Raw genomic sequence first — 24713 nt, 5'->3', positions numbered from 1 at the left:
ACTTCAAAGCAAGTTTTGCAGGAATTGTCTAAGCTCTCTAGAGACTGGGGTGGGTAAAATGAGTAAGTTCTTTGCATAGTTCCTTGCCTCCCCTCCCATGAGTAATGAAATGGATGGTCTCTATCTGCGGTGCCACAGAGTGTTCCTGCATAGTCCACTCCCAGGAAAGTCACACTAAGGGACCTTCTCACACTGTCCCTCCCTCCCTCCATCCCTTACTCACACCCTCACATACTCACTTATTTATGCTGTCTCTTGCTAAAAATATAAATTATTTCTATCCCATCCCTATGTCAGGCATGATAGCGATTGTGGGTCTTCAAATACAAGCTCCCTTCTTTTTTTTTGTTGTTTTTTTGTTTTTCGAGACAGGGTTTCTCTGTGGTTTTGGAGCCTGTCCTGAAACTAGCTCATGTAGACCAGGCTGGTCTTGAACTCACAGAGATCCTCCTGCCTCTGCCTCCCAAGTGCTGGGATTAAAGGTGTGAGCCACCACCACCCAGCACAAGCTCCCTTCTTGGTCTCTTGCTTTTAATCACCTGACATGAACGCTGTAATAAAGGAATGCAGCGCAGATCTCAAAGTCATCTTTTTCTTGCCCTTGTCCCCAGGCTTCCCAGTGCCTAATTAGGAAGCTGCATGATCGAGGGAAAATTGGTTCCCTCTCTCCTGTGCGTCAGGCTCGTTGTTGACACCCGTGCTTGTTGTAGACTCTTCTGAAAGCAACGAGGGTCCTCAGGCTTCCAGGATTGGCAGATCCAGCTGGCGTATCACAGCAAACCTCTCAGGAGATGTGACCACAGGACCTGTTTATTGTCGTGAGACACCCAGACCTGGCTAGACCTGTGTAAATGCATGCACATCCAATCCAATCAAGAGTTGACCTGTTAGCTTCCAGGGTTCTTCCTGTCTCTGCCTCCAGTCTGTCCTTTGCTGGGACTGCAGGCCTGTGCATCACTTTCGCACGGGTTCTGTGACTCTGAATTCAGGTCCTTATGCTCTGTGAGGGTGAGTGCTTTACTGCCTGGACTAGGTCCCCAGCCCTGGGAAGTCCACGTCTTTAATATGCTACTTGAATCCTGGTGCCTAACAGTCCTGAGGTTATTTTAAAATTATATGAAAGAATAGTTACCTCTTTTATAGGCATTTTTGGATTGAGTTTTTACTATATCAAGATCCCTGACTCCCTCTCTTTACCAAGTGGCTGCTTCAGCCGTTACCAAAAGCTCTCGTTTCTTCCTCCAAGACCTCAAATCCTACATGTTGTCTTCATCTCATTAGAGTTAAGGTTCTGTAAAACACTTGCTTGAGTGATTGAAATCTTAGTCTCTTGGCTTCCTCTTCTCCCTGTCCCACCCTGTCTCCCATCTCAGAAGCTGCCCAAATAATTCCCAGAGAGTATAATTCTGTAGATACTACTGTATCATCCCCCGTGTTTCACAGACTCACCGTTCCCTGCAGAATTAAGTTCAAGTTCCTTGGTCTGGCTTTCCATCCCCTCTACCGTCTAGCTGTTGTCTCTCCCTTTCCCACCTCACACAGTTTGCACATGAGGATGATGGATTCTCATCAGGCATTCACATCCTTGGAGCAAATTTGATGTAAATCTCAAGTGAACACGCCGTCACTCAGCCCAGATCTTCCAGGTCCCAGGCCAAGCAGCATCTTGTCCATTTGAATGTGAAGTCTTCCCTAACTCATTACAGGAAACCAGGCCTGTACTCTCTGAACGCTCCCACAGCAGTTAGCAAGTTTCCATACCTAAGTATTGGACAAGACTAGAACTAAATCTCAGTATTTCTAGCCCTACCCCAAGCTCTTCCAGGAGCCTCCTACTCTTGCCACCTTGGGCTAACATAGGTGACTTCATTTCCTCACTACTTGTTGATTTACCAAGGGACACATGACTGTTGGGTTCCAGCCATTGCAGTGTAAAGAGTGGAACAGAGACTAGTAGAATTTTCTTACTCCTAACTAACTTCTCTTGCCGTCTCTCCTGGATGTAATTGTGTAAAGTCTTTGTTCCTGCATCGACTCCCATCTTGCCCCAAGCCTGTGGGTAGAGCCCTGAGAGATGAGAAGCAAGTCCAGCAAAGCGAAATGGAGACTTTAGTCGCCCTCGCCTGGAGACACTCTGCTCTTGGATTTCTTGCTGTGAAGGATCCTTTATCCCCCACACTCCTGTGTGGCCTTCAGGTCTCTTGTGTGTGGAGGCATCTTCACGGCAGCAGCAGGACACTGTGATGTGTGTGTGTGGGGTAGTGTGATGTGTGTGTGGGGTAGTATGATGTGTGTGGGGTAGTGTGATGTGTGTGTGTGGGGTAGTGTGATGTGTGTGTGTGGGGGGTAGTGTGATGTGTGTGTGTGGGGTAGTGTGATGTGTGTGTGTGGGGTAGTGTGATGTGTGTGTGTGGGGTAGTGTGATGTGTGTGTGTGGGGTAGTGTGATGTGTGATGTGTGTGGGGTAGTGTGATGTGTGGTGGGTAGAGACGTTTGAGGTTCATCTTCTTTCTAACACTCCAAACTGGGAATTTGATTGTTTGGCATTTGGGATTCTTCCCAGTATAAAGAAGCCCAGGAGTCTGATCACATTCAGTGTGTCTGGAAAATGCAGCGAGGAGCTGGAATCACTCGGTGCATAGCAGATTCCGAAGGCCCACCATTGGTTTTCTACCTATGTCAATGCTACAAACACAGTCGCAAAGTATTCTTTAGATAAAACATTTTTTTTTTTTTGATTTTCGAGACAGGGTTTCCTCGTAGCTTTTTGGTTCCTGTCCTGGAACTATCTCTTGTAGACCAGGCTGGCCTCGAACTCACAGAGTTTTATTGGTTCCCTTTCTTTTCTTGTCAGAGAGGAATTGGGGCATATCAAAGGTAAATTCTTAGATCAAAAATAGCAACCGCTGAGTGAACTTCATTTCCCTAAAGCTTGGAGATCACTGAGCAGGGCTGGGCAGGGGATAAAAGGCTTGATAATAAAACTCTGGACTGGAAGTGGGTTTGGAGGGCTGCAACTAAGATGAGAATTTGCCTTGAAGTCAGCAATCAATTCTTCAAAGAAGAGTCTAGCAAATCAAAGACTTGTCATTTGTTTGTTTTTAATTTTCCTGCACAAAGGTTCTTAAGGATTTAGCAGCACAATTTTACTGCATTGTCAAGAATACAGAAAAGGGGCAAAGAGCTGCCACCTCTTGTCTTAAAGGAGAGTTTAGCTTCGGTAAACTGACTTCACCAATAAGCTGTTGACAGCAGCCAAAGCCTCTTGCCCTTGGGGATGAGTTCCAAGTCACTTAGTAAATGCCCGGAAAACCCAGATACTACCAAAACCCTTGTATACTCTCCTCTTTTTTTTTCTCTATGTACACGCTTATAATAAAGTTTATTTTATAAATTAGACACAGTAGGAGAAAAGTAACAATTAATAATCACATAGTACGATCATGACGATAATTTATATGAGCAGGGCTCTCACTTTCTCTCAGAATAGTGTTTTCTATGCTCCCCTTTTCATTTAAAGGGACTGTTTTACAGCCTCTCTTTGTCGTATCTAAATTGCCAGCCTACTGCTTGCATTTGGAGACCAGATCATTATTCTTTATTTGCATATTTGTTGATAACCATTATTGAATGAAATAAGGGTTACTTGATTACAACTACTAGGATCCTGCAATAGTTGCCCCGGTAACTGAGATGGACACTAAGTGACGTAGGGGATTGGTAGCATATGTGGCATGGAGGCAAGGACAGAATCCACGTCCCAGACAGGGGCGAGGGGTCCAGCACAGGATTTCATCAGATGACTCGAAAATAGTAAGCAACTATAAATTAAAATGTGTAGATTGCTTATTTCTATGACTTTCCATTTAATATTTTTAGACTTTGGTAATCATGAATAACTAAAGCCCCAGAGAATGGTAGCATGGCTCAAGAGAGGCCACTGTATATGGTGAAGTTGTCAGAGTTTCAATTTTCCTGTATTGGAACCAAATGAATTTCATTTTTACACATAACAAAAAAAATATCTTATCACCATGCGTGGTACCACTTGGATAGAAAGAACCCATTTTTCCATTTTTATCAGCAGCATAAGCGTAAAACACCCTGCTGTGTGCTTTCCCCACCCTTTGGCAGAGGAAACGACTGCTCAGCTGTAGAGGCTGCCTGGCTCTGGGCGTGCGCAGTTGCTCAGTGTGCTCCAGCCAGCCTTCTCAAGAAACGAAATAAATGTTTGTTTAGTGCAGGAAAAGAAGGAGAACCCAGCATTCCAGGCACCAGGAGAACATGAGCTCATGCCCACAGTTACCTGGGATTTCCATGCTAACAGTTGAGGGTTACAGCATGATTTCCCAGCAGGCAAGGACAGTAATCTGAGTAACTGCTTAGAGAGCTCACAGAATCTAGGGGATAAATGTCCTCACTAAATTTAGTTCACTGAATCCCGGATAAGAAAGTCACCGCTCCTTGAAGGAAGTTCCTACCTGCAGCTGCTGGTGTCAGTACTGGAATCTGCAGGCAGGGTGACCTTCAGTGCCTTTGCCTGACAGGGTTCTCAGAAGTGTCACACTCCCTGAGCCCAGGGACAGAGCTGTAGAGTGCCCCACCGTAAGAGGGAGGCCGCTTGTTGGTTCCCGGCTGCTCAGCCCTGAAATAATCACACAGGAACTGTACTATTTAAAACACTGCTTGGCCCATTAGCCTTCTTATTGGCTAACTCTTACATCTTAATTTAGCCCATCTCCATTAATCTGTGCATCACCATGAAGTTGTGGCCTACCAGCAAAGTTTCAGCACAACTGTCTCCGGCCGGTGGCAGCTCCGTGGCTTCTCCCCGAGTCCGCTCTTCTTTCTCCCAGCATTCAGTTTAGTTTTCCCCACCTAGCTCTGTTCCCCTATAGCTTTGCTATAGGCCCAAAGCAGTTCCTTTATTAACCAGTGATATTCACAGCATACAGAGGGGAATCTCACACCCCACCTGCCTTCCTATGGTAAGTCTGGGCTCCCAGGAAGGTGCTTCCTCCTGTACCGGGGCAGCAGCCTCAGAAGGGCCTCTGTCATGTCAGAACAACTCTTCCCAGGATGCTTCACCACTTTGACAGGAAAATAATCCTCCTGATTATTTGGGCAATTTCCCTAATCCATGAGCCTAGGGCAGCAGGAACCAGGTGCTGGGGGACTGCAATAAAGCATGGTGCTTCTGGAGATGCAAAACCAGGTACACCACTTGTGGGCATGCACCAGAAAGACGGTTAAGTACAAAGATACTTAAGATCTAAGTACAAGATCATATTTGTGGCTTCTCTGTTCACCGTGGTAAAGAAATGAAGCCAGTTCAGAAGTGCGTCAACAGATGAATGCATAATGAAAATGTGGCACAAACAAACGATGAAATTTTATGCAGCTGCGAAGAAAAATGAGATTGGAAAATTTGCAGGAAAATGGATGGATCTGGAAATGGTTATATTAAGGGAGGTGACTGGGACTCAGAAAGATGATGCATATTATCTCTCATACGTGGACCACAGATTTTAGTGCTTCTATGTATGTTTGCCATTATATATTACATAATATATAAATATGTGAATATATTTAGGAGTAGCTGTGGTTATTGGTCATGAAACTAGAAAAAGGACTGCAAAGGGGGTAAATGAGGTTTTGAAGGGCGTGGGTGGTAAGAGAACACGCGTGAACCGAAACACATGTGACCTGAAACATGTGTGACATGAAACACATGTGACAGGAGACATGTGTGACATGAAAGCCTCAAGGCAGCAGAGGGCAGCTGCTGGGTGGGGCAGGGAAACACGGAAAAGAGGGGGAAGAAGATCAACAGTCAACACCAATGCTCAGAAATGCCATAGCGGAGGCCAACAGTTTGTGTGTAAATATCCACGCAAAGGTCAACACAGGTTCAGCACAGGTTCAAAGTAAAACGAGCTAGTGACATCCACAGAACTGGTACGGAAGACTAAAAGTGTGGCCAGTGGCTGCCACTTCCGGCCATGGCTCGGTGTGCGCAAAGCAAGTCGGCTTTTCAGAATTGTCACCTCCACAGACACCGAGTAAAACCCAGAGGCCTCGGATTATCTAAAAGGTGCAGGGAGAGTCGTCAGCCAGGAGCTGTCTCCAGTTCAGTGTGCTGTTGTCCATGCCAAGGTCACATTGACTAACGACCTCAGACACAACAGCCCAACATTCTCTGTCACCTCTGCTCCAAATGTCTCCCTGTCCCTTACCCTGTAACCTCCATTGCCATGGTGACAGTTATTTGTCCCCATGCTGGATGCACAAGGGTGACTCAATAGTAAGACAAGGTATTTTCCTCTGTTAGCGTTTAGATAATAATTTATCACATTTTTTTGTTATAATAAGAGCAACGAGTAGCTAAAATTGAGAATCCATTGTTGTGCAATGTGTTAATTTTTATGTGTTTGCTAATTTAATCAATACGGCCCTCCGAGGTGAGCGCAGGTCATACCTGGTTTCACTCTTAGTGTCCTGGCTACTTAGTTGGTGTCTCTCTGTGCTGGCTACTTAGTTGGTGTCTCTCTGTGCTGGCTACTTAGTTGGTGTCTGTCTGTGCTGGCTACTCAGTTGGTGTCTCTCTGTGCTGGCTACTCAGTTGGTGTCTCTCTGTGCTGGCTACTCAGTTGGTGTCTCTCTGTGCTGGCTACTTAGTTGGTGTCTCTCTGTGCTGGCTACTCAGTTGGTGTCTCTCAGTGCTGGCTACTCAGTTGGTGTCTCTCCCAGGCATGATCCACCTTTCACTGTCCTTGCTCCATGCCCAGGAGCCTTAGAGACGGCTGGCCTGGCTGCCTTGCAAGCTCATGTTGGTAGATCCAGGATGTCAGAGGATGAAGGAGCATTATGGGGGCATTTATTCCACGTCCCTCCTTCCCTCTTCCTTGGGGACCAATTCTTCCAGCAGCTGCATCTCTTTGTGGATTTGGCAATAATTCCAGGCCAGCCTTCCCTCCCTGGCAAGCTTGCTCACCTGGCATTTTGATCCCTCACCCACTCCCAGCCCAGTGACTGGCCAGCATGACTGCTGCATTCTGGGTGGCTCTCATTTCACTCTTGAGGCCTCTTCTGACCTCCACTAGAGTCTCCTTACTGGAACTCCTCCAAGGTGAACCACATTTCCTCCAAGTCCCTGACTGATGGGTTCAGTGTACGATAATACGTATCAAAGATGCAAATCTTAGACGCAAACAGTGCTCAACAGCGGGGTCCTGGACCTGGAAAATGATAGTAAAGAAAATAAAATTTAAAAGGCACAAGAAAGATGTAGAAAATCCTCACAGGGACTCACAGGCTGATAAAAAACATTTTCCAGGGAATGGACGTTATGTTAGGCCTTCAAAAAAATGGTTAGAACATAGATTCAAGGATTTGAAGTCATGTTTCAAATATGAGCAGGAAAAGTGAGGACTGAGATGCAGACCACATCTAGGGAAGCAGGGGTTCAGTCTCTGGGGTGGAGTATACTTATGGGCGGTGTATCTCAAATTGATTCTTTAGAACCTTATTGGCCTGTGAAACATTACTATCATACTGAAAAAAAATTAAAATTTCCCCATCAAGTAAGATTGGGTACCTTTGAATAAATGAACTGAACCAGATAGAGCTATTCAGAACTTCTCAGAGCATTTAGGATGCTAATAAGCACATTGAGCTAAACTTTATTTTCAAAGATGGCCCGTTAATACCTATAAGGAATACAGGGGGGTAATATTTAGAAACTACATATTATCCAATAAGATTCTATGATACCGGGGGATCTTCCTGGTAGAGCAATTCAGAACATAATGGGGCACCCAAATTCAGAGTTCATAGGAATGTCTCAAGTCGTGAACAAAAGCAATTTAGAATGCAGCCAGATGTTAAGCCAAGTTGAATTTATAATCTCGATATGACTTGCAAAGAAACAATGGTGAGGACAGTTTAAACAGAGGTTTGGACTTATTTATGTCCTGGACAATATTAGAATCCAAGTAGTAAACTTTCACATAAGTTATATCCTGCTCTTCATTGCTAGCCATTCAAATTATTTTAGATCTAATATTTTTAATTAAATAAAATGTTATTTATTAATTCGTTTGATCATAGATTATATACAAATCATTCTAGCCTTTAGGCTCTAGGATCCTTGACTCTTAGATCCCTTGGCTGCACTCTGAAGGAAGAGGTTACAGACGACAAAGGAAAACAAGGCGGAATTCCTGCTCCTGAGGTGCTCTGAGCCACTTGAACTCCAACATGCAAATACACACAATCAGAAGATGCTATTTTTATGCAGTTTCCTGAGAGCAAAGAGTGATCTCGAACATCCAGCACCCGAGGGGCAGGAAGCCTTCAGGGGAGGGTTGGTGTCTGAAGGGTGAGTAGAAGAACTTTCCAGACAGCAAAGCATGAACAGCACGGAATTCAAGCATCCAGACTCCATACTTAACCACATAAAAGCTTGATTCTTATAAAAAAGAGAGGCTCCAGTATTTGTGGGTAAATATAACCATAAATTGAAAACAAAACAATTTTCAAGAAAATGCTTTCTAATTTGAGAGAAATTTTCGTAATGTGAAATCTTGGATGTCTCTTTTGTTCCTGATCACAAGGCTCTTTATGAAGTTAGGGTACTCCAGAGGAGCCCAGCGTTGGCCTCTGGAGACTTTTCAAATTTGACCAAAGAAAATGAGAAACACGCAGTTATTTAGACATGTTTCTAATTTTTCAATTTAGAGGAGTGCCCACGGTATACGGGAAACTGGCAATGCCAGAGCCTGCTTTCCTTCCCAGCAGTGGCAGTTTTACCTGGATCTGGTCTTCAGTAGGGTTAGAAGGAAGCGCTCTCTCTCCCTTGCTCTGCAGCTTCTGCTTGTCTCTGAGTCCCACGAGAGCCACTGTGAAGCTGAGTATTTACTATTGTGCATGCATTACATTTATATCTTACAGCTTCGTATATTTGTATTTGGTGAGGTGCTGGCATATATTTTTAAATACTTAGAATGAGAAATCTCTAATAAAACTAGGGATTTCTCAAAGTTTTAATGTATTTATTTGCTTTTATTACACGTTTGAAAGACTTTATAGTCCTAGCGGGTTATCCTGTTCCTTTTTTATTTAACTATAGAATCTGTTGTGCTCTTTTTAAAAAAACTATATAAGGTTTTAAATATAGCAATGTAAGAAAGAAATCAGCTTCTGCCTTTCAGACCCCAATGAATATAAATATGGGAGCTGTCAGCATTAATGGTTTAATATATATATTTGTTGGTTAAATAAGTTGGTGATGACATGAAGATTAGAGGAGGAGACATGATTGTAAAATTTAAATGTGCAGTTTTTCCCAAAGTCATAACAATATGAGTCAGTCACTCAATAACTTTTGAAACACTTAATGAGCACCCAAAATAGCTATAATGATGATTACTAACAACCGTAGCTGATACAAATGTAGAACTTATTTAATCCTGAGTATTGTGCTGAGTGATTTATCTTGATGACTCCCTGAAAGAGCCCTTGGTTAGCCCCAAGTGCAGGTGAGAAGAGTGAGGCCCAGAGAGTCACATCCTTTACCAATGTCACCCTACAAGCAAATACATTCTAAATTGTTTCCAAGTCAGTTTGAGGCTAGAGCTCCAAGTCCTTCTAGAGTTTAGGTCCTTATGGCAAACCCTGTGGATGTCTAAAGATCTTTAAAACATGGCATGTTTTCCCCAGACATGGGGATGTCTAAAGATCTTTAAAACATGGCATGTTTTACACGGACACAGACTAAAGAGGGTGTCACTCGATTCTCTGATCCTCTGAAACCAAGGACAGTGAGCTAAGGAAGTCTGAGCCAGTTGTTTTACTTGAGGGCACGCCTCCTTTCTGTCTCAGGTGGGTTTCAAAGACCCCCATCCACCTCCTCATCTCTCCTCTAGCCTCCTCGTTTACTGTGTGGATCTGACATGCCCACTTATGAAGCACACTACTAAGCTCTACGTAACGCTGTCGAAATCACCAAAGAAGTAAGGAAGGGTGTGGAAATGACTTCTATTTAAGTTATGCTTAAATGTTACATTAAAACATAAACATCGTGCATGTTCATGGGAACTGTGGGATTTCAATATGTGCGTAGAATGTACAGTGTTTCATTTTAACAATAACTAGATCTCTTCAGAAGCAATCTGATGGATAACTTCCTCACAGACTAACTCGCTGAAGCTGAGTAGGGATCTTGGCCTCGTATAAAGTAATCTGTAAACCGAGTTTCACAGTTTAGAGGTAGCATTCAGTCTCTCGTGGTCCTGTGGCTCTGGTTTCCAATCATCACTCGTCCTCATTTCACCTTCTACTGCAAGGCCGTTTAACAAGTCCTTAGGAGCACCTGCGCAACTGGGAAAAGGTAGTAGGTGCCCACAGGAGGACCGTGAGAGTTGGAAGAGCTTACTCAGCTCCTCATTGGAAGACCAGCAAAGGAGGGCGTGGGAACACTACAGACACTCTCAGCTGTGAGGCAGGCCATCCCATGCTACGAGGCAGCAGAAGTCTCAACCATGCTATCTACTAGAGTAGAGCTCAGAATCCTGAGTGAACAATTTAACCTCCTCAGTGCACAGCGTGCAAAATGGAGAAAGTCCTAGCCCCTCGTTACAGGTTGAATGCTTATCCCCAAGTCCCTGAATTCTCATTGGAATAAGTAGGACCATTATGAGGTAGGCACGTCAGGAAGTAAATTAATATTATGGAGGCATGGGACTTTTACTGTGAGGTTGTGTGTGGTATGAAGGGGAGCCTGCTAGGTTTGTTCTGGCATCCCCACGAAGTCTCCACTAGAGTAGCACAGACTCCATCTTAGATTTCTCAGTCACTAGACTTATGAGCAAAATAAGTTTCCTTATATTATGAATTATGCAGTCTGTGGTGCTTGTGTGACAGACTAACATGTCCCTCTTCCTCTATTTATCTTGAAGAGTATATGCTGTAAAATATACTACACACCACCGAGCATAATGTATACAGTTAAGGAATACGCCCGTAATCTTTACAGCTGAATACTAGCTCTGCTCCTTTACTCTTGCCGTTTTCTCATTCCTATAGTGTTATTTCTCTTCCAGTCCTTTTGCAGCGCGAGTCTACAGACCCAGTAAGATGCGGTATAGTTAAAGCCTTGCCCGGAGTACATCTGGGGATGTATTGCAACGGTAAAGCTTTAGGCCTGCTCGGTTTGAGCAGAGTGCTCTATCTCATCTCCAGCACTTCAAAGGGGGGCAGGCAATAAAACGAAACTCCCAGGTCTCTACCATTTGAGTTTCGGTTCAAATCCCATAGCCTCAGGGAAGCTTTCAGACCTGACACAACAATCAGTGATTCTCTCTTCCACGTTTTTTTCTAGCTCATGTCTGTTCCCTGACCTATGCTATATTTCAGTTTTCCTCAAGTTGGATTTTTGTTTTATGTCCATGATATTGAATGCATGGCACCATGAGGGTGGGGGTCATTTGTTTGCTGAGTCCCACAGCCCCTGAAATTTTCTACAAAGTGGATGGACAGTAAGCTTTCAGGCCTCACCCCAGTACACTTTTAACTCAATTGCAATGCCCATAAAAATGTTGAAAAGGCAGCGAGGAGGGGGCTGGGCTCCCCCGGGGTGGGGGGAGGATGGACAAGTACAGCCGAAGAAAAGAGTAAACATCTATGCTCAGTGTGAGGACATCTGCTGTGCACACAGCACGTTGCTCTCAGAGCCAAAGTTCTCTACAAATCCATCATTGCTGCTGTCCATACAGCCATCACACAGACGACCCGAGAGCCACGTTTCTTCTCTCTGACAAACCTGGGAAGCATCTAAAACCAAGTCATATTTAAACCCTGGACCCTTTGTATTGACAACTATTGTCTGTTAGCTCTGTGCATAGATGACAACAGCTTCCGGAGGTAGCCAAGAGAGGGATGGATTCTTAGGCCCTTCGTGCCTCAGTTTCTCTTTATGGGAGTAATATTTGCTCTCTGAGGTTCTACTTTGGAAATTACAGCTATGAGGAAAAGTGAGCAATGGATGTCAAAGTGGGCCGAGGCAGTGCTGGAGGATAATGCTTCCAAACACGACCCCTTTGCACAGTGGATTAACCATAGCTAGTGTATATCAGCTGCTCCCTGCCTGTAAAGAACTGTTCCAAATCACTTTCTGTGGGCTCATCTATCTAACCTTTAAACAAACCCCAGAAGCCCTGACTGTATAGAAGAGGCTGCGGAAGCAGAGAAAGGTTAGAATAAAAGCTATGTAGCTTATGAGTAGCAGGTCCTGGCATAGTACGGGACATAGCTTTGGGATCTTGTGACATAGAAGCAATGGCCATGAGACCATGTCACATAGACGTAAGCAGGCAAAGCTGCTTTACTGGGAGAACAAAGGAGTTGATTAGGCCGCTCCGCTCAACAGAGGCAGCAACAAGCTTGGCTTTAATTTTGGGAAAGAGTGGGTTGAAGTTTGAAAGTTGTTCATTAATCCTGGGCACAGCTTCAGAAGATGTTTTCCTTCTTGTGCACAAGTATTCTGGCCTTGTAGCTGTGCAAATGGGAAGTGAACTGCTGAGTTCCTCCCGTGTGTAGCATCATTAGTGAAGTCAAAGGACTTTTTCTATTTTTAAATGTTTTGAGACAGAGTCTCTCTATGTATCCCTGGCTGTCCGGAACTCACTCTGTAGACCACGCTGACCTTGAACTCAAAGATCCTCCAGCCTCTGCCTCCCTAGTACTGGGTTTAAAGGTGTGCACCACCAACACAAGGCTTAGGACTTTTAATGCTTACATCAAGAACGACTGAGTTCCTTCTGTTGCTGGTATCATCTTGCTTGAACATACTACTTCCATGGTTTAATCTGAGACTCATGATAAGGCTAAGGGACTGGAGGACTTGAATGTATGAAAAAACACAAGGGACTCACATCAGCTCAGAGGCAATGGGGCCAAGTGAACCTGTATTATAGTCTTGAACAAAGCAGTTCTTAAATGCTCAGTGAGTAGAATTGAGTAGCCTACAACTCCAAGAAGGGGTCGACATGGTCTGAAAACAGAAAGATCAAGTCTTTCATCCCAGTTTAGCCATCCATCAGTTCAGGCTCAGTGCCTTCATGTTTCTGTAAAGTAAAAGAACCAATCGCTTTGTTCGCCCAAACCTCAGAAGAGCTTTGTCACTGAAGCAGGTAGGTAGCTGTTGTCTTGAGGCTGTGTGGCCTCTAAAGTTAGCAGTTATTCAGTTAGCTGAGAGCAAATGATGCTGCAGGGCTTATCTGGGGGTTTTCTCTCTTAGCAATTCTCTTGACTCTGTCATTTGTGTGGCCATCTTGAACCCCATTAGGTTTCACTTGGTTTAGTCATAAGGAAGTACAAGTCCATAAATATTTCCATTGGGAGCTATAAACCCTTGGAGACCCATAATTTAATTTATTTAATTTGTCTGTATGATTTAAAAAGTTAATATAAGTATACCCTGGATCATTGAGATCTGTCTCAACACTACATGGGGCCAAGGCAACTTACAGAAGGCAGAGTTCATTTGGGCTTAGGGTTCAAGAGGATGAGAGTCCATGATCATGGCAAGGCATGGCAGCAGGTGCCCAAAGCTGAGAGCTCACATCTTGGGTCCCAGACACAAGGCAGAGAAGGTGAGCTGGAAATGGCACCAGACTTTGAAACCTCAAAGCCCGCCCTCAGTGACACTCTTCTTTAGGTAAGGCCACACCTCCTAAACCTACCATGGGGAAACCAAGGGTTTTATGCCAGAGACTGTGGGAAACAAGGCAGCCAAACCACCACATGGACTATCCCAAGAATTAATCTGGCTTCCTGTGCCTGTGTGTGCTATTCTTTGGCCTTAGGGGGTTACCACTGTTATTGTGATGCTGATAAGAAAGAGACCTAGTAGGAACAAAAGCTATGTGGTAGGCAGAAGGGAAAACAGACTTCAGAGGAAAAAATCTTAAGGGTGCCTCACACACCAAGGATGGTAGAGCTATAGGAACCCTTCAACAGTTGAGGAAGCAGCACTAACCTAATCGTACTGTTCTGGAAGATAATTTTTGTATTCAACTTAAAAATCGGTTTGGGTTTTATTCTTCAGTTGTTCAAACGTTTAAGCTTTATCTAGTTTCATGTATATAATCACATTAATGGATTATTTTTTTGAGGAAAATTTAAGCTAAGACCGAGAGACCTAAGAAAGCTTTGCCCTTAGTGTGGCGGACAAGGCTAGTTTTCTTTATATTTGAGGCACACTGATCAACAATGTGTGCAGGGCTTTCCTATTTAAAGGCAAAGACAAACACGAGCTCACTGGGCATGTCGTTAACATCCTGGTGTGGAGTAGGATGTTAGGCCCTCCCTTTCTGAGGGCAGGCTCTGACAGGAAAAAGGAAACATACTCTGGGATTGACATGGAAAAACAATGACCTCTGCTCAAAATCTTGACCTTCCGTTGAGTAGTTGTGAGCAAGACTGCTTCTCTCCAGTGCTCCAGTCCTTAGGGGATACCCACAACACCCTCGCCCTTTCCATCATCAGGAGCTGCACGAAAGGTTGGCTCACAGGAGGGAGTGTGGGGGGAGACGACCCAGGCTCTGGCACTGGATACTTAAATAGTGAGGTCACCAGGCAGGCTTGGAGAAGACCCCCTGCTGTGGACTTCTTGGAATGATTTAGGGAAGCCGGCACCACAGGCTAGGAGGTGGCTCCACCAGCTGGTGCCCTGGTGCCCCAGTAAAGACCAAGGCAGGGGCGTCATCAGCTATCCCCTGGGAAGTTGCCAAGCCGGCAATCCCCCTGCTGTGTTCTGCACCCATCACTCAAGTGACTGAAGGGCAGGGCCTGCAAACTTGGTAGTCCTGCCTCTGGGTTACAAACTGCTGCTCTCTGGAGACTCTTGAGGCAGTGTAAGTTGGGAAGGAGGCTCAGTCATCACAATATAAGGCGCACAGATTGTGCGTGGGTAAGGAGCTCACAAGTTTTTAGTGAACTTCGCAAACCTGCCCAGGAGCATGCACCCCATGCACCCCGTGTGCTGGAGGGGACCGCCCTTGCGGAAGCACCTCGCCTTTGCAGACCTCAGGCTGTGCGAACCCCTTAGAACTCGGTGTGCGTTTGTCGAGACCAAGAGGGTGTCCCTGGCAGGACCGGTCCATCGGAGCGGTCTGGGCATCGAGAGGCGGCAATCCGTTGATGGTGAGGTGCAGCGGGGACCCACCTGCGCAGGGCCGCAGGGTCCGGGATCTCTGAATGGCAGGCTGAGGATGAAGGCTGGAGGGGCGTGGGGGTGGAGAAGGGGGGCGGGGCGGCGTCGGCGGGCGAGTTGCGCGGCTGGCGGCCGGGGGCGGGGCGGGAGAGCCCGGGAGGAGCGCGCGGGGGTTGGGGGTGGGGAGTGGGGGGCGGACCCGGGGTTGCAGACGCTGCTGGCCCGCTGGCTCACACTTGGTCTCGCTGCCGAGCAGGCATGGGAGCCGCGCTCGTCCTCCGGGCGCCCACACCTGTCTGAGACGCACAGGGCTGCAGCCCGAAGGGTGAGTGCAGGGCGGGGACCCGGAGTCGCCGCCTGGGTGCGGAGGGCCAGGCGTGTGCCAAAGCGGGACAAAGGGCTGGGTGCGCGCGGGGTGGGGTGGCTGCGGGCTGCGGTGGGAAGGGAGGGGCATCGGAGACCTGGTCCAGGCCTCCGCACCGGCTCCAGGCTGGGACGAGAGCCTGGAAGAGTCCTCCGGGACACGCGCGCTGTAGGACATTTGTATTAACGCACTGTCACTTGTATAGTGGATGGGGAAAGCATGCTTAGAAACTGCGGTCTTGGGTGCGGGGTACTGTGAGGGAGTCCAGTGGAGCCTCGTCTGGCAAGTTGTCCTCGGGCTGGTCAGAGCAGGCTTTCCCCCACGAACACACATTGCCACCTCTACCATTTGTTTTCCTTGAGTTTTGCCTATACTGTATCTGATGCCATCATGCCCTGAGCATTAATTTTTAACCGGACACGTGATTATGAACACACCTTAACAAGCAAGGAAAAGTCAGCAAACACGAGTTGGGAACAGGCTCAGCTCTGAGTGATGGCTTAGCGCAGCGTGCTAAACCCAGAAAATGCTGCCTGGGCTATCAACAGTTGTTGGAAGCAGATATTGCTCCAGCCTGTAGCCATTTATCACAAATTGTTAACTTTGAAATAAAAAGCTTTTTTTCCCTCTATAACTTCTGTAAGAGGAAGACTTGTTTAGGTGGAGCCCCGCCGTCCCCCTCCTGAAGTGGGGCTGGCTCTCCCTCCCATTTCCGTCAAAGCATCTCTTGAGAAAGCCTCAGATAAAAATCCTGTTTATTTTATTACCCATTGGGTGACACCCATGAGAATTCAGAAACAGCCCGCGGCTGGTGGAAAGCTCCAGGCTATTCAGTAGCTCAGTTAGACTAGGAATTGTTATTCCCAGTTCTTGAAAGTGAACTTGAGGGGTCCTCTTGGACTCCTTGGGGACAGGTAGGCCAATACTAGAATAGACTCATCAGGTCCTGTGGGAAGAGTTGAATTTATAAACTTAGGTGTGGCCAAAATCCCTATCAGAAGGTAGTATCAGGGTGTTATTAGACATTGTTTCAAGAGTCAACCTGGGTAAGAGAGCATTTAAAAGAACTATAAACTGTTTCTTAATGAATCTCTTTGGAGCAAGGCACAGTAGTGCGTGCTGGGAATTCCAGCACTTAGGAGGCTGAGCAAGGAGGACGGTGAATTTGCGGCTAGCCTGAGGTACACAGGGAACCGTTTTGTTTCTAAGCGTCTCTTAGGGCTGGATTGGAGGTGGGGTGAAAGGTGGGATGAAGATCCGACAGAGGCACCACATTCATTTCCTTCTGAGTGCCACATCATTTACATACAAATAAATCCGTCACTTGTACTTTTCCATTATGTTAAACAGTAAGTAACCTGTCGTGCTGTCTCTGGGCTGGGGAGGAAGCAGCTTTCCGAAAGGAATTAATATGGATCTCATTTTTGTCTCACTTGACGACGACTTAGGTAGACAGTGAATATAGGTGTGTTTTTCTGACGCTAGCATTAAGTGCCAAAGTGCCCATTAGTGTGTCTGAGAACATTATTGGCCCAGGTCTGCAGTGTTTATTAGTCTCCCGTTCTCCTGCGCATCCCTCCCATGGATGCTTTGGAAGCCAGTGCACCAGGCATTATTCATGCACAATTCCAAATGACTCCAGGGAGTTTGTTCCTCAAGTCTCCGCATCGACAGCTTTATGTACTCTGTTCTTGCTCTGCTGCAAGGCTGTCTTGGGATCACTAGGGTGCCTCATTTTGCCTAAAACCTGATAGAGAAGAAGTTAAACTCCGTGTGACCATGAGATGGTGTTTGAGTTGCTGGGCTTCTTAAGTCCCCTCCAGTTTCCCCTACAAGTCTATCATCCTTAAGCTACCATGTGATTAGGTTGGTTTTGCTTTAATGGGTACGTGGCTCTGGAGTGGAGAGTGAGCCTGACTTCAGGGTATTCACAGAGCCTGGTTCAGTTTTAGGTATTCGCCTTGGGAATTAGCAGAGCCACGTTGTCGAGGCTCCCTGGCTACAGATCTCATGGAAGACCCTTTGCCAGCATCCCAAATGGTGTCCAGAGTGACACCTTCATGTGCTTTCTTACCTTTGGTTGTGGTCACGGGAATTCAAAGCTTGTCTAATGGAGAAGGGACCTCTGAAAAAATCAGGTTTTCCCTGGAAGCACTTGTTTGCTTATAGGAGTTAGAGCATTCTCTCCAACACTGCGCCCCTTGAGGAGAACTGAGTTGTTGCAGTTTTTAAGACTACTGTGGAGAGAGAGAAGAAAAGGCAGTCCCAGTCCCCAGTCCCCTGAAAGATTACTGCCATTGGCACATCTGATAATGTGCATAGTCCTTCTGCCATAAAATTACTGTCAGGCTTATGAACTATGTTTATACAGTGTAAGCGTTTTGAGACTCCAGACCACTAGACAGTGGCTAATATTGCAACCTGGGGACCGTGAATATGTAGCCCTCTTGTGCATCTGATACCAGGAGAGAAATGCAGTTTCTGTATTACTAAATAGGGCGGGGAAACAGTTGTTCACCGTGCTTTTCCATTCTGCTTTGTCCTTAGGTGAAGGAATGCATAAAAACACTTAGTTGGAAAGCTTAGACAATGATTTATGTGTATGAGGAGGCTGTGTGCCCTGTAAAGGTTCATTCTTAGAAATGGAATATGATAGACCCAACATTTTTTTTTTGGTTCAGATTTAGCTATATGGAAGATAAGGTTTGGAAAAAATCTTCATTCCTTTAAAAAGATGTTGGTTTTCCAAACAACTCTGCAACAACAAGAGGATTTACTTTTAAACATTAGAGGATTTAAAGTTAAGCACCACATGTATCATGTCCCCAGCTCTGGGATTAGAATTGTGTGTGTGAAATCTGTTTACATCCCTGAATGTCTATGTATAAATCAATTGAGATGGGCATAGCAATGCTTACTTTGAGTCTGTGATGTCAGAAACAATATTTATCTCGATAGAGGTATCTTTTTATCAAGTGAGTTGAGAAATTAATGCAAGGCTACTTACTTCATTCTAAAGCATCCCAGTTGTTATGGTTGTCTTAGAGACAGAAGTAAGTCAGGGAGGGGTGTACATGTGTCAGGAGTGACCCTCCATGGCAGTAGGGTTGTTTCTCCCTTGCTTTTTCTTCAGGGCTTCCCTAAAAACATCTTCCAAACCCAGTCATCCTTCCACTGGGCTCCCAAAAGCCATCCTTGATAGATTCCTTTGTAGTTTTGCTTATTTGTTTGTTTGTTTGCATTTTGGCAGATTGAGCATGGAGTTTTTAACCCCCAGTGAAACTGCAGATTAATGGGATACATTTTCCTCTCCCCACCCCCTTATCTTCAGCGTCCATAAATAACATCCTCACCTGCCTGGACATTTTTTGATCCTGAAAAGATTATGCAAGTAGAGAATCCTGGACTGGCAAGAACCCGAGAAAGTGATTTCCTGACTTGGGCTAACATTCAGAAGAGTTTTCTAACCCATGCGAAGGAAGATTTGATGGCACAAGTGGCTTTGGATGCTTGTAACCTCAATAACCAGATGCCAGTTAAAATCGAGGAGGGCTCTCCCCCCACCTTTCCCTCTCAGTTTTCCAGCAGATATTCCTAATCAATTTGCAATAAAGACCTGAGCTAGTTTCTTGACTTCTGTATCCCTTTCTATATTTGGATTAAAGTTTTAACTATCAGAGGCACAAACAAATCTTAGGGAAAATGTAAGCTGAGGACGATCAGGGTGAAGTCTAATCACCTCCATCAATACAGTTCCACAATAACACTGCAAATTTATAAGCCTTGTTTCAAGCTAAGAGAAAACAGTGCTTCCAAAGTACTCCTTCCCCCCACCCCATCTGATATTTTACAAAGAATGCTGTGCTCTGCCCTAAGTGGGTAGCAATCTTTTCCATAGATGGCCGACTTCTCCCTGACTCCCGGCTACATGATGAGAACTTAGTTGTTAGGAATCTGAATTGGTAATAGCCTATCATTTAGTAGACCCCTCGGCATTCTTTCATTTGTAAGTGATCTCCAGAGTTCTTGGCATGTAGTCATCTACCATTTTGCCAAGGAGTAAATTTGACCCTCTATACTGAGAGTTATCAGGATAAGAGCCAAGCTGATGGACTGCCCAGCACCCACACGCCAAGGAAAACTGGGTATCCCTCCATGTAGGACCACTCACATGCCTGGTTTCTAAAGACGTCGCTCCTTTTGCAAACACAGGCTAAGGGGGGGAGGGGGAGGGATGTCGTGTTGGCACTTGTGAAACAGAGCTTACTTTGAGACCTTAGAAAGTATTCTTTAAATAAATAGGATTTGCTGTACAGGCAGAGCACTTGAAAAGGGGGTTTAATTTTGCCTGAGAGGAGGATTAATTCATTAAATCAAAGTTCCTAGGTGGAATTTTTAAAAAAATGTGTTTGCAATAGTTTCAGAGTTTTTCTGCCTTTCTCTTCCCTGATACACTTGTCATTAAACCATTTTATTTTTCAGTAGATGGATAAAACTAAAGACACTTGGCAACACAACTTTGGTTCCATTGATAATTTAGATTCTAAGCAATTATGTACGTGTTTCAGATTTGGAATTCAAAGTTTCGTGTCCTGATGTTAACATATCTTAACTCTCACGTTCTTGTCCAGTGAAAGTGTTACACGGATCCTATGAGATGTGGAGCAGAGTGCTGTCTCATTTCCTACTCTCTCCGACAGTCACACTTTTAAAAATAAGGACACTTCACCGCTTCGACCTCCGGATTCTGTGTCTCTTTAATATAAAAGGAAATAAAACTTGGTGCTTTGGGCTTAGTGGAGTTAACACTCTCCACACTAGCCAAAGAAAGAGGGGATCATGATGTTACAGCCAGAGAGGGAGACACCTGCTTTCTATAGCAGCTCACATTTGACAGGGATTCTCATGCAAGTGGGGTGGCTAGTCAAGGCAGGAGTTACCACAGAGCAAAAGCTGTTCAAACACAACATGAGTGCAGGAACTGGGTCCTCAGCCAGTAAGTGGGAATAGTCGAGTCAATAGACAGAGAAGGCCTGCCATGTCTCTCAGCTCTCCATTGCAGGGTGGACTGAGTCAGCATCAACACGCCTTCCCTGGTCCACGTTGAAGCATGAGTCCTAACATTAGTATCCCCAACAAGTACATACAAATATACACGTGCTCATATACATGCACCCCATGATTTCAAGGACATAAGAAAATAGTTTAATGTATGTCCTCCCCAAGAACCGTAGGACTCCCAAACTACTCAAGATTTTTCCTATTTAGGAAAGACAAAAAGACAGGGAAGAATTTTAAGGAGTTAGGAAATCCTGAGGAATTTGATTTTCTAAGAATCCTGTTCCTTCATTTCTCTCCACTCCTATTGTCCCTTACAGAAGTAGAATTCAAGGGAGTGGCACAAAAGACATAGCAGAGATGGCGGAACACACGTTTTAGTGCGTGAATAGTGGGGGTGTGGCTTGGCTTGCCCAGGTAGGCTAGGTCAGATCACAGTGGAGTTCTCAGTCTTGTGTAAAGCAAGCTCAAGGCACCCAGAAGTTGCCAGTATGTCTGCACCCTGCAAGAGGAAGAAGGGACCGAAAATAAGGAAATCACTGTTTCCTCTTCTTCCCGCTTTGTTCCCTTAGCTGGCCACTTGAGACATGCCGCTCCCATGCCATTCTGGGGTGCCTGGTTGTGCATGAATTACCCTGCCCACTGAGTCAGATGAACCAGCAGATTGGGAACTGGTCAGAGCCCACTGATGCTTGAGCAGTGATGAAAGCACTTCCAGCCCTCTGGGTTAATTGCTTTTCTCCAGGGGTGATTGATCAAGGCTTTACAGACATCTTTCAGGATAAAATTTGTACTCTTGCATTTAGCACGCACAGCACTCCACAGTGGGGCTCTTCCCTGCAGCCTTTGTTGTCTTCCCAGTCCACCCCTGCTGAGCGGGATATAATTCCCCAAATGACGCAAATGGTTGCACCCCTCCATGCTCTTGCATAGACTGTTGTTCCTTCTAAGTGTCCCTTCCTGTGTCTCTTAATTTATCAAATGCCTTTTCAACTTCACACCCCCTCCAGTGGGAAACCTGTTCCTCTTTCTCCCTGCACCTAACTTCATACCCCCGGTCGGAGCCGTCACACCGTCTGTGCTTATCTGTCACTCGAAGTCACTGTGCGTCATTCAAAAAAATTATGTGTTTCCTGCTCTACAACATTCATTTATTCTTTCAGTGGTCCTTCCAGACGCTAGCAGAGGTCCAAGGTGAGAGCATTAGACACGCGAAACAGAGGCAGTTCTTTATTTATAATGTTATGTGTAGCCATAAAGTTATTAGACTTAATACAGTGTTAAAGCTTCATATCTTTAACAATGATTTCTTTATTATGCAGCATAATCCAAATGTCTACAGTTAGTTATTTGTATGCAAGTGTAAAGATGGTGGTTTAGGAGCTGGCAGCTGACCTAGAAAAGGAAACTTCAGTGGATCAGGATGAAATGTACCGGCGTTCCCAAGGAATAGATCATAGGCAATACCTAACATACACTCCCAAATTCAAAGCAAAAATCTGCAAAGTTCTCATACCATCTTCCAAATGTGTGCATCATATAGGAAAGATAAGATTCCTAGTAAGTACGACTCCACCTTTCCCAGATGCCTTTGCTGCCCAGTAGGGTGTGTGATTTAGAGTTACTATTTAGATAAGTGTGTTGCCCAGAAAATTATGGAAGAACTTATTGTTATAGAAATTAAAGCAAGAGGGAAGAGAAAAAGGCCATGGGTGGGTGGGTTGCTAAGTAAGAGGGGACAAGGTGTATAATTAAGTAGAAAGAAAGTTCAAAATCATGTAAAACTGGGAGCTGGCCATCTGTTCACAGAGTAAGGGTAACTGTGTAGATGTAGCCCCGTAATGATCCATGGTTATTTCTTCTTAAGCATGAAGGGAAGGGACAGGCAGTTTCATTTGGGGCTTCGGTGTGGGAATGATCCCAAAGTCAAGTGCTTGCACGTAAGGAGGAATTCTCTCCCTGGAAGCCTGAGGAAGACTCACAGTCTTAGAAACGTGGCCAGCCTGCGGCTGCGCTTTACCAGGCTGCGGTAAAGGAGCTATAACCCTGACTTCTTGTCTTTGTTTCTGCAGCAGCACTCAGCATGGCAGGGATCCCAGGGCTCTTCACGCTTCTCCTCCTCCTGCTCTGTGTGTTCAGGCAGGGGAGTCCCTACGCCAGTCCGTGGAAACCCACTTGGCCAGCTTACCGCCTCCCTGTAGTCTTGCCTCAGTCCACCTTCAACTTAGCCAAGCCAGACTTTGATGCCAAAGCCAAATTGGAAGTGTCCTCCTCATGCGGACCCCAGTGTCACAAGGGAACACCACTGCCCACCTACGAAGAGGCCAAACAGTACCTTTCCTATGAAACCCTCTACGCCAATGGCAGCCGCACCGAGACTCAGGTGGGCATCTATATCCTCAGCAATGGCCAAGGCAGGGCGCAAGGTAGAGACTCCGAAGCCACGGGCAAATCCCGCAGGAAAAGGCAGATTTATGGCTATGACGGCAGGTTTAGCATCTTCGGGAAGGACTTCCTGCTAAACTACCCCTTCTCAACATCGGTGAAGCTGTCTACGGGCTGCACTGGCACCCTGGTGGCCGAAAAGCACGTCCTCACGGCCGCGCACTGCATTCACGATGGGAAGACCTACGTGAAAGGGACGCAGAAACTCCGGGTGGGCTTCCTGAAGCCCAAATATAAAGATGGCAGCGGAGAGGGCAACAGCTCGAGCTCAGCCATGCCTGATAAGATGAAATTTCAGTGGATCCGGGTGAAACGTACGCATGTGCCCAAGGGGTGGATCAAGGGCAATGCCAATGATATCGGCATGGATTATGACTACGCCCTTCTGGAACTCAAGAAACCCCACAAAAGGAAGTTCATGAAGATTGGGGTGAGCCCGCCAGCTAAGCAGCTCCCAGGAGGCAGGATCCACTTCTCCGGTTATGACAATGACCGGCCAGGCAATTTAGTGTACCGCTTCTGTGATATCAAGGATGAGACCTACGACCTTCTCTATCAGCAATGTGATGCCCAGCCTGGGGCCAGTGGTTCGGGGGTCTATGTGAGGATGTGGAAGAGGCCACAGCAGAAATGGGAAAGGAAAATTATTGGCATCTTTTCGGGCCACCAGTGGGTGGACATGAACGGCTCTCCACAGGATTTTAACGTGGCAGTCAGAATCACTCCTCTTAAATATGCACAGATTTGCTACTGGATTAAAGGAAACTATTTGGATTGCAGGGAGGGCTGAAGCTGCTTCTTCCTGCCAGCACTCCGGGGGCTTTCGGCACTCATTGTAGGAGATGCCAGCTTTTTATCATGGACTCTTGTGTGTGTGAGTGTGTGTGTGTGAGAGAGAGAGTCATATAATGCCTTTACCCAGCATTCTTCAAATGGCATAATGATTGGCTTTATGATTTGAAAACTGTGGTGTGTGTGTATAGTGATTAAACAGTCGGAAGGCATAGTTTGATGTTTGTGGCAATAGGGGATATTTGGCAATTAAGTTAAACTTTCAGGTTTTATTTTGACAACTTGATTTTTGTCTTATCCAAACTTGCATAAAAAGGTTTATATTAAATGTGTGACATACGGAGGATATCAATTCTTTTCTTTGTATATGAAAGTGTTTTCTTCTGAGAGTCATATATTGATATTTTTGTAATGTGTGGTTATACTGCATCTGGATGGCAACATCATAGCACTTCAATAGGCAATTGTAATATTTGGATTCAACATTTATGTAGTAGTTCTTGTAGAGAAGCAATAATTTATTGGCTATATTGATACACCTATAAAACGGTATCTTACAGTGAACAGAGTTTTCATGCTGCTTTTTAGTCTTAAAAATAAAACTTCCTCTTCCAAAAACCGTTGCTCTACTTTGTGGGAAGTCTGTGTATGCCTCTGCCAACCTTGTCATTACAGCAGAGCAGGCAAGCTCAATCATCGCCATCCCTCCACTTAGCAAGATTCCGCTCGCGTGTCTGGGACTAACGGTTTCTCGAAAGACAATAAGTGGAGCCTGATTAGAACAGGCCGAGTTGCTTCCCAGCTAACAGTTGTGGTCACGATAAAAAACAATATCCTTAC

The 24713-nt window shown here is 45.5% G+C and overlaps 1 protein-coding gene across 3 annotated transcripts; it reads left to right on the top strand.

Moving 5' to 3' along the window:
• The first annotated feature begins 15407 nt into the window (after positions 1 to 15407).
• On the top strand, positions 15408 to 24486 carry Prss23 (serine protease 23). Of its 3 annotated transcripts, none has more exons than XM_041650414.1 (2): positions 15408 to 15539; positions 22709 to 24486. In XM_041650414.1, exon 2 carries the CDS (start codon positions 22720 to 22722, stop codon positions 23869 to 23871), a length of 1152 nt encoding a protein of 383 aa, XP_041506348.1. In that variant the 5' UTR covers positions 15408 to 15539; positions 22709 to 22719; the 3' UTR covers positions 23872 to 24486. The 3 variants fall into 3 exon arrangements, 2 of the variants coding, with proteins under 2 accessions (XP_041506348.1, XP_041506356.1); XM_041650422.1 differs by having other exon boundaries at positions 15429 to 15539; positions 22712 to 24486; XR_005974174.1 differs by lacking the exon at positions 22709 to 24486 and adding an exon at positions 18829 to 19119 and having other exon boundaries at positions 15461 to 15539.
• The last annotated feature ends 227 nt before the right edge of the window (positions 24487 to 24713 follow it).

This window comes from Microtus oregoni, unplaced genomic scaffold, assembly GCF_018167655.1.
Source record: "Microtus oregoni isolate MIOR12 unplaced genomic scaffold, Mior012 000000F_ref0000247, whole genome shotgun sequence".
NCBI classification, from domain to species: domain Eukaryota; kingdom Metazoa; phylum Chordata; class Mammalia; order Rodentia; family Cricetidae; genus Microtus; species Microtus oregoni.
Note: the sequence above shows the minus strand (reverse complement) of the source record. Positions and strands in the feature narration are given on the sequence as shown.

Excerpts from the sequence above, each read along its gene's own strand:
- Prss23 (XM_041650414.1), top strand. The coding sequence starts at position 22,720 with ATGGCAGGGATCCCAGGGCTCTTCACGCTTCTCCTCCTCCTGCTCTGT.